The 12,098-nt window shown below is 43.1% G+C and overlaps 1 protein-coding gene across 1 annotated transcript in view; it reads left to right on the top strand.

Moving 5' to 3' along the window:
• The window catches only part of Glg1 (Golgi apparatus protein 1), a 121,853-nt gene that overhangs the window by 93,379 nt on the left and 16,376 nt on the right, over nucleotides 1-12,098 (top strand). Inside the window, exons 18-19 of the mRNA XM_075668674.1 lie at nucleotides 3,212-3,430; nucleotides 6,962-7,099. Coding sequence (XP_075524789.1) covers nucleotides 3,212-3,430; nucleotides 6,962-7,099 — 357 coding nt within the window. The remainder of the gene's footprint in view (nucleotides 1-3,211; nucleotides 3,431-6,961; nucleotides 7,100-12,098) is intronic.

Below are 12,098 nucleotides of genomic sequence, written 5' to 3'. Positions count from 1 at the left end.
TCGAAAAAGCATCAGAAATACGTGCGAGCCGCGGACAGCGAGCCAAGCCTAGCAAGTTGTGTACGCAGTGACATTGACCTCGGTGTGATACGTGCAGAATGCCTCTTCACCGCATTTTTAGTTGAATACAACATCCCGCTGAGTGTCAGCAATCAGTCTGGACCGCTTTTCCGGAAGATGTTCCCCAAGTTCGAAGAAGCGAAACACTACGCCTGTGGACAAACAAGGACGACGTCAATTGTTCGGGAAACGGCTGCTAACACGGAGACTCCTTTGCTGGACGCCCTAAAACAGCAAGTATTTTCGATCGCTGTGGATGGCAATAACAATAGGGATATGCAGCTTTACCCTATTGTTGCGACATATTTCGTTAAAAAAAAAGAGTAGAGTCAAAAGCCGCCTTCTTTGCCTCGGGACAATCCAAGGGGAAGCGACGGGTCACACAATTGCAAATCTGGTCCTGGACGAGATGAAGTCTCGGAATTTGCCTGTTGGAAACCTGTTGGCTATGTGTTCGGACAATGCCAATGTCAAGATCGGCAAGAAAACAGTGTTTCTACTGTAATGAGAGAGGCTCAACCAGATTTGATAGGGATTGATTGTCTGTGCCATCTCATCAACTTGGCCGCCCAAAAAGGAGCTTCATGTCTTCCTGTAAAGGTTGATGATGCTTTGTTTGACATTTCTTTACCTAGAGAAAAGCTCGAAATGGAAGGATCGACTTAAAAGAGTCCCAAAATATGCATCATGCCGAGGTCAGAAAGATGTTGAAGCATTCGCCGACATGTTGGCTGTCATTGGGAAAGTGTTTGAAGAGGCTACTCGACCATTGGAAACCACTACTCAGCTTTTCTTTATCTGAAACAAAGCAGTGCAACAAGCAGAGCTTGTTTTCGGAGTCACACCAAATTCCGAAGGCTTCCTCGCAAACCCCCCAAAAACCCTGCACTGACCCCAAAGTCTGCTACGCATCTTCACAAGACTGCTGCAGGCCTCTGGAAAAAAAGCACTGATGGCGATGAGCTCTCGCTAAAGAGGAATAGAGCTCATACTGGACCTCAAGCAAAAAAACTGAAACTTCATACCAAGTATTCTAAGGAAGCCAGCCAAGTGACCCGTGAGGAGCGCCTGTTTTATTTATTGTCATTGGAGCTAAGCAGAGCGTGCTGTGTTTTTCTCCAAAATGTTATACCACTTTTTAAGAAAGCAAACTGCCTTCTTCAGGCACAGGCTCCTCAGATTCACGTACTGAGGGGCCTCTTGAACCGCCTTTTCGAGGATCTCCTGACTAGACTCGTGCGCCCAGGTATTGTCAAGGCATGTCATTCGTTGCTGAAAGTTGACTATGGAGCTGCAGAGAACCAGAAAGGTAATGAAGACGTAGTCATTGGCAGCATGACCTACTCTGTGGTTGAGACACACTGAGCAGCATTGAGATAGAGCCGTTCTTCTCTGCTGTACGTTTGCACTTAACAGCAGCATGCGATTACATTCGCCACAAATTTCTTGCTTGAAGATGTCAATCTCAAGATGGTTGAAGTTGCTCAAGTACAAGCTCTGGAAACTGCTTCATTCAACAGCGTATGTCATTTTATTAGGGTGTTCCCTGCTATCCTACCCCAGCAGAGTGGCGAATCAAAAGAAGAAGCAATCGACACACTTGAAGTTGAGTTTGCCAACTTGCAAGCATATCAGGTTCCAGCCGACACATTGAAGGAGCCAAGGTGCGACGTGCAGTGGTCGCAATTAGGAAGCGTTCGAAGTATCGACGGATCGCTCAGGTTCCACAGAATTTCAGTGGTTATGCTGGGTACTCTCTCCATTCCCCACAGCAATGCTGAATGGGAGAGAATATTCAGCACTGTGAACAAAACTCGTGCAGAGTTTCGCTGATCTTTGTGTGAGAAAACACTCGAAAGTTTGCTGATGGTAAAGGGGCACCAGAATGGTACTTGCTTTGAGCAAACCTTCACAGAGAAGTTTCTGAAGCAGGCAAAGTCGTCAACAGCAAAATCATTGCAACGGTAAATTGTGCCCCAGGGGAGTTTTCACTCTTTACTCTCCAAGACACTGATTTCACTTGTGGTTGTTAAAACATAAGTAAGCTTGTCTCAAAAGGTAAATCCCCTTTTAAAGAAAAAGTGCCCCCCCCCCCCCCCCCACCACGATAGTGTTAGAAATTTCCAAATCTTCAGGTTGGCAGGTGTGCGAAGGGCAGCATGGAGAAAATTAACTGTAGTTCTCAATTGAAGTAAAGAACCGATACATAAATGAAAATGGAAGTGGATGAAAAAACAACTGGCCACAGGTGGAATAAAAACCCGCGTCTTCACATTATGCTTGCAATACTCTTGCCAATTGAGCTACTGCAGCACCATTTTCCCATCCACTTTCTTGGATATTTATATTTGTTCACTAGAACTTACCTTGGGAGTGTTAGCCAGTGCCACCACTCACGGCCATTAGTTCAGTTAGTAACTACCGTTAATTTCCCCTGTGCTGTCCTCTATGTCATTGTCGAGCCAAATTGGGCCCCTTGGTTTCCTTTCTTCTCATTCATGCATGCACGTGCACATGTATGTGGGAGCTTAGAAGAGTGTGTGTGTACTCTTTTAAACTTTACCATCCCCTCTCTACCTCTTCCACGTGACTGGCTTCCCACATTTCACACATGTACTCTTTTCGACTTTGATATTCCTAATGCTCACATATTAAAGGGCTCAGTACTAGTTGGCATCTGAAATAACCCCTTGTGGTTGGGTATACTGGGAGAAAAGAGCAGATTGGATGAGGGAACAAACGCGAGTTAATAACATCTTAGTTGAAATCAAGAAAAAGAAATGGGGGAGGGGCATGGGCGGGACATGTAATGAGGGGGGAAGATAACCGATGGTCATTAAGGGTTACGGACTGGATTCCAAGAGAAGGGATGCATAGCAGGGGGCGGCAGAAAGTTAGGTGGGCGGATGAAATTAAGAAGTTTGCAGGGACGACATGGCCACAATTAGCACATGACCGGGGTAGTTGGAGAAGTATGGGAGTGGCCTTTGCCCTGCAGTGGGCGTAGCCAGGCTGCTGCTGATGATGATACTGGGCGTAGCCTCTACATGTCTTCTCTGCTTCTGTAGAACAGCTTCTCTTGCATGTTATGTTCCCACTACCTGTCATTGCAAGTGTTAAAAAAAGTAAAGCAGCTGTGCTATTCTTTCAGGTTGAACCCAACCGTGCTCTTCACTGCCTGGCAGACCATCGGAAAGAACCTACAATGGATGTTCGGTGCCGCACCATGGTGCAGCGCCGCCTGGTGGAACAAAACACAGACTACAGGCTCAATGCCCAGTTGCAGCATGCCTGTCGCATGGACATTGCCAAGTTCTGCTCAGCCCTTGTGCTTGACAAAGCAGCAGAAAGCACAGAGCTCCAGGGAAAGGTTGGTTTTTGTTTGTTTGTTTGTTTGCTTGCTTGCTTGTTTGAGTATTCATTCATTCATTCATTCATTCATTTATGTATTTATTTAACAATGCAAAGAGAAGAAGGTTTGAAAAATGCTATTCTTCAAACCCACGTTGCTCTCTGCAAGTCAATTCAACTGTATCATAGGCTTGATTGTGGCATGGGATACTAGATTCTAGCTCTGATTTCTGCAGAGTGCCTTCGTTATGCCGCTATCACTTAAGTGTTGATTACTGAAGTATACTAAGTAAAACAGCAGGCTAACATCCTTTTATCTGTTTGGCTTCTTTATCTTTATAAAAGCATTTCTTCCTTGTTAGTGTACCTTTCTCAGTCAGGTTCATTTTGCTCACTATGCTGGTAGCGAGGCATTACCAATATGCTTTTTTATATATAGCACACTTGTGCGAGTTTTAATGTGTGCAAAATTTGGATCAGATTACATTGGTCTTGCATCACTGTTGTGACTTCTTAACCCTGTAACACACACAGAGCACATACAGTGACAGCTTGTTAATTCAGATTTCATGGGGCTGAAAACATATCAAAATGATCTGAGTTGGCAAATTATTGGATGTACTTAAAAAGTAATTGAGAAAAGTTTACTGGCAAAGGCATGTTCTTATATAGTGAAAAAAAATTAGTAACCCTTGTATGTATTTTGTATGAAATCTGTGGAAATTTTTATAATCTCCTGTGAATTATAAGCATGTGGAACCTTTCAGGAGAACTTGCACGATACTACTCTACAGTAGAATAACTTCTTTCGGAGTGATTACAGTAAGGCATGCTCCATTGGGGTGTTTCAGTAGTTTTGGTTTGATGCTAGCATTGCTTTTCACTTGCTCATTAGTGGCTCTCTGCCCTCAGGGCTTCTATGCAGTAACTGGTGCATGGGCATGTACCATGAAACTTTCAAATCAAATCAAAAGGTTTATTTCATCTCTCAACAAGGTGCATTAGGTGCATTTGATGCCATATAGAAGAATGTGTGCCGCGTTTTCTGGACTATAGTCCACAGGCTATACAAATTTAAAAGTTGGAAGTTTTGTAGAGTGTGGAATATTTATGGGAATATTTATACATGATCGTATTTTTAAGGTAGGAAGCATGCTTGAAGAAAACAAGTTCATACAGTGCCAACCAATTTTTTTGCACTAGAACACAACGAAATTGGCTGTGAAATGATAGTCCCTGTGCCTGAGCAATATCTCCAGCCCATATTGATAGATTGGGATATGCAAGTAAATTCTGCTCACAATACGAAAAATGGCTGCATTTAAGTGCTTCGACTTCTGAGCACATGCGTGAAACTTCCTAGCAAAATGTACCACACATTTATACACAACTTCATAGATGTGCAAAACCCAAGAACAGTTGCGAGCATATGCAGTCTAATAAAAGGCCCAGACTTTTTTTGTTAGAACAATAATATATTTGCTTCTCTACTGTGTACTGGTTTGTCCCTGCAGACTGTGCAGCGGGTGTGGACTACATATAAAAACTTTTTATCTTAAGCCCCAATTGGCCCCTGAGGACTGTACACCAAGTGCAGACTATAGTCCGCAAAATACAGTACATTTGCTGGGACCATACAGCAATTTTGATTTATCCAATTTTCGAGATTTATGAAAGTCAAAGTAATGTGCTTTTACTGTACTCTATGTACTGGCTTGCCCACGGAACCTGCCCAGTGGGCAAACTAAAGATGCTTTTGCTGACTTGTAATTGACTGATGGTGCTGATACATACCATCATGCTTGCACTTTTTTCGCATAGACTTGATTACAAGATTTTTTGTAATATCAGTGTGTGCATTTACAGCAAGTATAGGCTACCCTGGAGGTTTGACTCGTGCAGTGTTGTTTAAATGGTTCAAGAATAAGGGAGAAAACATGGGTAAGCACTAATTTTCCTTGCACTATGTACTGGAAGACACTAACAGGGACGAAATGAACTGTAGTTCTAAAGTGGACACGAAGTGACATGGGGGAGTGCACTTCATGTCCTCTTTACAACCAGCAATACAGAGTGCAAGGAAAATGAATGCACTCAAACTAGCCCAATTCATCGCTCTTGTAAAGGGTAAGCACTTTGAAAGCATAGCATTAATTTGTGAAGGATGAAATCATGGTTCGTGTACTTCCTTGAACCTTTGAAATTGAAAAAAGAGATTCAAGGGCCCTTGAACTCCTTGAAAGTAAGTGTGCTCCTTGAATTCCTTGAAAACTGGGACTGGGGGCGACTTTTGAATATTCAAAGTAACAAACGCTGCATAGGGCCATGGGCACTCTCTATCAGGAAACAATCTTGGATATTTTCTCCTGAGAGTGTCGCTAAACAATTGCAATGTGACGGGTCCACAGCCACCAAAGTTATGTTTGTTTAAATCACCATTGCATTGGTGGAGCTAGACAAAGCCAGATCAAGCAACCAGGCCATGTGGCCATTCTGCTGTTTTCCTGGTTTGTTTACCACAGCCATCATGGCTCCATTTTTGAGACCGAGGCTCTAGAAGTGCCTGGCGGAAAGTAAGATTCAGCCATTTGGCTTTAACGTGACAAGTATCTTTAGCTGAAGTCAGACACCACTAACCGCCATGCCAGAAAGCGATCGACACCATTACAGTGGGAAAGTCAACCTAAAGCCAAACTGAAGAGCTTGAAGTATATCCAGCTCAGCTGCTGCTTATCTGCAAGAAATTGCAGCTAAGAAGGACGAGATCTCACAATTTATGACTGTATGATTGGGATTAACGTTTATTCTGCCCTCCTTGAATTTCGACCTTTAGCATCATTGACATCCTTGTATTTTCTTTGAATTTTGAGTCAAATGTTCCATACAAACCCTGAATGGAATATCATCAAACCTTGTTGCAGGAAAGTAGTATTGGTAGTAAAGATGCCTTTTTCATATCTAATATCCATATTCTGACCAATGGGGAGCAACTGCAGCCTCCAACATTGATGAAACAGAATCATATTAAGCAGGTTGTTGGCAATGACCTCTGAGGTGTTGCACAGTGTGTTAAGATTCGATGCCATGTGCATTATAGTATGGACAGCTTGTGTTCTGTTTCGTGGGCAGCTTGAGTGCGCAACGTGCCCACTTTTTCTTGTCAGGCAATTTATATTTTTGAAAGAGTGCATGTATTTATTCCAAAGACGATGCTCAAACAAAATATTTTGTTGCTATAACTTGCATGTTTAGGATCCTGCGTGGTTTTTTTTTTTTTTTTTTTTGCTTTAGCACCAATGTGCCCACAAAAATAAAGTATGAGGAATTTTGCATTTATTTTGCTCTATATATGATTATTCACCATATTACTGTTTGCAATGAGTTCTGAGTGTTCGAAAACCTCTGCATATTTCTTTTACCTTTGGAATTGCAGCATGTATAGGAGTGTCTGCTTTGTGAGTTTGCTGTTCCATTTAGCATATCCAGTGATTTTGTGTGGTGTACACCAGACTAATATAACAAGAGTGTGTATTTTATCCTCGTTTTATAGGTAATTCAGTGCCTCAAGGCACAATTTGTTCGGCATCAGCTGACAAAAACATGCGAGCCTGTGGTGATGGGCATAGTACGTGATGCAGCACTTGACTATCAGCTAGATCCTGTCTTGGCCAGAGCCTGTTCTTCTGAGGTATGTATGCCCTTTGTGCCTCTGGCAGGAGCATCTTGTTAGCACATGCTTGCATTAGTGATTGGCGATATGGGGATACTTAGAAAATGTGATTGACTGATTAGAAGTTCAGTATAACAGACGTGCCCAGAAAGCAGTTGCCAACAAATTCTTAAGATGCCTGATGTCTCACACAAACTCTATTATTCTGACTTATTTGCAACTTTGCCAAGTACCTAAGAGATCCATAAATGTGACTGAAACTTTGAATGCCATTTCAGCTTTTTCTTGGTCCTGATTTGTGTAAACCATGTCACAGCTGTCACCACCATGAACTTTCTACAGGCTTTATTTTCACCTCTACCCTCAATTTTATCAAAGCTAATAACAGTGAAATACGTCTGGACTTTCATAGTGTTCATCCGTTAAGTCTAGTGATCTGTTTGCAAAAGTTTTTGGAAGCTTAACCACACAATGAGAACAATTGAAAAGGTGGTGCGGTCTCTCTTAGGGGCAAAAATTACATGCTAGACAAAGTTCCAGAAAAGAGACAGTTTTCTGCGGAAATACCAGCAGTGAAAGTGCCATTCTACACTGTAAAGAATTATTCATGTGGTACCCTACCCTGGCAGTGTACTGCTAATGAACCCTATTACCGTATTTACTTGAATCTAACGTGCACCTTTTTTCCGGTAAAATGGGTCCAAAAATTGCATGCGTGTTAGAATCAAGTACGACCCTAAATCCGTGTTACCATATCGCCATCGGCATTCGAAAAATGACTGCCTCGTACGCGCTTCTAGCCTAGCTGCCGTAGCTTCCTCCATGTGCATACCTCCATGTTTTAAGTGTAACCAGGCGCTGGTGTAACCTAGCCTACCGCCTGTCTTCCCGTTTTCTGCATTTATTCAATCAGCATGGAAGCGCCGACTGCGAAGACACGCCGAGTGCACCATGATGCCGCATTTAAAAGGAAAGTCGTCATGTGCACGGAGACGGACGGAAATCGGGCCGCATCACGGGCATTCGGAGTTCCCGAAACTTGCGTGCGGGACTGGCGCAAACAGAAGGAGAATATTTTCGCCAGCAAAGCAACAAGGAAGGGTTCTAGTGGACCAAAGCAGGACCGCTTCGCCAAAATAGAAGAGCTGCTCGCGGAACACGTGCAAGAGCAGCGAGTGGCACAGCAGCCTGTGACGACCAATCTGCTCAAAGTACGGGCGATGCAGTTAGCCCTACAGAAAGGGCTAATGCGGAGTGACTTCAGAGCGAGCAGGTGCTGGCTATCAAATTTTATGAAAAAAAAAAAAGGCTTTTCTCTTCGAAGGCGGACAGGGATATGCCAAATGTTGCCCAAAGAATATGAAGAGAAATTGAACAGTTTTCAGCGGTACGTCTTGAAGTTGCACCATAGAAACGGCTACCACTTCAAACAGATTGGAAATGCCGATCAGACGCCACTCACAACCGTTGAAAAGAAGGGGGCGAAGCAAGTGCGGGTTTTGTCTTCCGGCCACGAAAAAACTAGTCACCGCAATGCTTTGTTGCGCTGCGGATGGGCACAAGTTGCCCTCGTATCTTATCTTCACACGGAAGGCACTCCCAAAAGAAAACGTGTTTCCGTGTGGTGTAATTGTGCGTGCAAATAAATAAGGTTGGATCACCATGGACTTGGTCGCTGACTGGATTGATAACATTTGGCGGAAGAGACCCGGCGGCAGTTTAGGCCTGTGTGAGAGGCTTGTGCTCGATGCGTTCAGGTGCCACCTTGACCAGCACATCAAGGGCAAGCTGGCTGTATGCAACAGTAGAAGGATCGACATTTGAGCGAGTTGGTACTGGTTGAACATCTTGAAGGGGCACTGCAATAAGACGAAGACAGAAGGCAGGAACACACAGGACAGCGCTGACCTATGTGTTCCTGCCTTCTGTCTTCGTCTTATTGCGCTGCCCCTTCAAGATGCATGCAACACCAACCTTGTTGTAATACCCGGATGTTTGTTTAAACAAGCCAGTAAAAGATATAATTCGGGCGCTCTACATCGAATGGCTTTTCAATAGCAGCCACGAATTCATGCCCGCCAATAAAATGAAGCGTGCCTCGCTGCAGGACTTTACTGGATGGGTGAAAGATGCATGGTGCACGATCCTGTCTGCCATGGTCGACAAGGCCTTTAAAAAGTGCGGGATTTCGAATGCCATGAATGGCACCGAGGATGAAATTCTTTGGTCTGTTGATAGGGATAAGGAGTTGTCTGATAACAATGACGAGTGATATCTATTGCCCCACGCGACTCGTACGAGCGCAGTGAAAATCTTGGCGGCAAGGTATGCCGCTTCCATTTGTGTTTTTATTCATCGCAACTTTAGTATATTGGGAATAGATCTGTTTTTTTTTTTCCTAATGAGAGAAAATAGTATTTCTATTGAAAGCACGAGGTGCGCGGTATTGTACTTTTTTTTTTTTTTTTTGTCATGGAAAATGGGTGCACTTTACAATCGAGGGCATGTTAAAATCGAGTAAATATGGCACTCTTGTCTCAATATTTGTTGGCAGTTCAGCCAAGACAACCCTTGCAAAAATTTTTGTACAAAAGCTAATAGGCTATTGTTAGTTTATTGACACTAACACAATCTATTAGTGTATTAGTTGAATAACTCTATTGGTGTATTGTGCAAGCCAATGATGCACTTGCAACATTGATTTCTTAGACCGATATGCTACTGGACCTATGTATGAATATGAAGGTCTGTAGCCTCTTAGGCTACATAAACCACATTAAGAACATTACATTAGAGTCTACTGAATGCACCAGATACAGAAAAATGAAAAGCCGCTATAATTGCAAAAATTGCTAAAAACATTTATTAGCACAGTATGTATTTTTACACATTTCCTTTTGAGATCTTCGTCACGTCAGCAATCTTGATTGCCAGAGACTTTGATCCATATCAACCAGAGGACGTCCTTTTGAGGAAGGGGTGAAGAAAACATGGGAACAGAAATACATACATATAGAAACTTATAAAAATAAGGGTGCTTGTTCTGCCACTAAAATTGCATTGAGCAAATATCAACTTGGCTGTATTTGCTTCCGAATTGGAATAATGTGGCTCCACAATTAACAAACTAATTTTAGGACAAAGTGTGATATTCTAGTTCAAAGTGATTACCATATTGAAAAATGATGGCACATGCACGACAGATTTTCTGTGTATTACGTCAAAACTGTGTGAAGATAAGGAACAACTCTAGGCTGAAGTATTGCACTGCATTGTCGGAAACAGGCATGCCATTGCTGAAATGCGCACAGTGATTTGGCCGATGACACAGTACTGAAGTACGTTCACCATTGGGATAAAAGAAGAAAATAACTTTATACTGCACTATAAGCATAAATAAGTAGAATAATTACCTCCAAAGGGTAGAATCGGCGCTAGGGAAAACACCGCACATTAATGCGCACTGGTGGATCTACAAAGTCGCAAAGCATAGGGATTCAGACGATTGCCTTGCATTGTTTTGAAGTCGCAACAGCATCCATACATGAAATTATCCAAATACAGTAGAACCTCGTTGATTGATCCCATTATGTACGATTTCCCAGCGCCAATGTTCGCAATCGAGAACATAAGAAATCACCTGATAGTTACGCTTATATTTTACCAATATATGCGTTCTCAGAAAACATGATATTTTGGCACCAACGTTCAGTACATCGCCAAACTGCAGTCGTATGATACGTTTTCTGGCCACTACATGTCATGTAAACAATAATATGTGTAAGGTGCATGCGATTCAGAACAGCAGCTGCCCGCCACGGAAGCTTGACTGCATGTACTCACCCGCCCGTGTCGCATGGAAACACCGGAGCGCATTTAGTTTCCTATTCTGGTATCAGCAAATATCCTCCCGGGTCGTTACATGCCACATTCACAGCTATTGCCACCAACCCTATTGCGATAAGCATCTTCACCTATCTGTTTTACAGTGCATGGGGCATAGTGCCGTTGGAAGTGTACTGCATGCTTTTAGTAGGCGATAACCCAAATGAGGTGCTGTTTTCTGCTGCAGGCGGCATGATGTGAGCACCCTGTTTTACTCCAGCAGCATCAGGTGTCACCCACCAGCTTGATTTCGTTTCGGTTTCCCATCGCCGTCTTAAAGCACTACGCAATAGGAAAACAACAAAATACATCTCGGGCTGCCCGAGGCCCACCATCTTGACACGCGTCAGCCTCTCATGCCTCGTGCCACAATGATTCGCACAACGCTTTGCATTAAGTAGATGTCAACTACAGTTGAGTCTGTAAAATTTTTTAGTTACTTTGGATCGCATGTTTTCCCAGTTAGTGTGTTTTTTCTCGCCTTGTTTTCCAGAAGGTATAAAAAGGTTCTACTGTATACTACGGCATCGAGGAGATTCTGCAGCCACTAACACTGGGGGTTCCTTAAAACCACATCGTTAATTCACTAACAAGCATGCACACCTCGCCTTTACATGGCAATTGCCAGTGCACACGTGCTGTGCGCAACTGCAGCTGATTACAGTTGCAGTTTTATTTTCATCCCGTCCGCCTTGTTTCCTTCTCTGATGCTGCTCTTTTTACATCAATAAATATTAAAGCCTTTTATATGCGGTAACAAGTTAGCAATTTAAGTTATAAGTTCAACGTTACTATAGGCACACTTCAGAAGAAGACATGAGAGTAACGAAATTTCACTGGCAAACCATGGTGGCAAACAAATATGATTCCTGCTATAGCGCCATCGTTCGTAAGCTCACTGGGCACCACAACTCTGCCTTGCAGAATACAGCTAGTTATCCTTTTTTTTTTTATGGGGAGGAGGGGGTATTCGCTGTGCTGTAAACACTAGCTGTTTCCTCAACTACTCATCACAACGAGGCTGAACAGAGGCCTAGTTAGGCAACATCGTAAGTGAAGTGTAATTGGCAAGACCATGTAAGTACACATTGCTTTCGTGTAAACCGCTGAGAGATAGGGGCCAGTTTCACTA

The sequence above is a fragment of the Dermacentor variabilis genome, chromosome 1 (assembly GCF_050947875.1).
Source record: "Dermacentor variabilis isolate Ectoservices chromosome 1, ASM5094787v1, whole genome shotgun sequence".
NCBI classification, from domain to species: domain Eukaryota; kingdom Metazoa; phylum Arthropoda; class Arachnida; order Ixodida; family Ixodidae; genus Dermacentor; species Dermacentor variabilis.
Note: the sequence above shows the minus strand (reverse complement) of the source record. Positions and strands in the feature narration are given on the sequence as shown.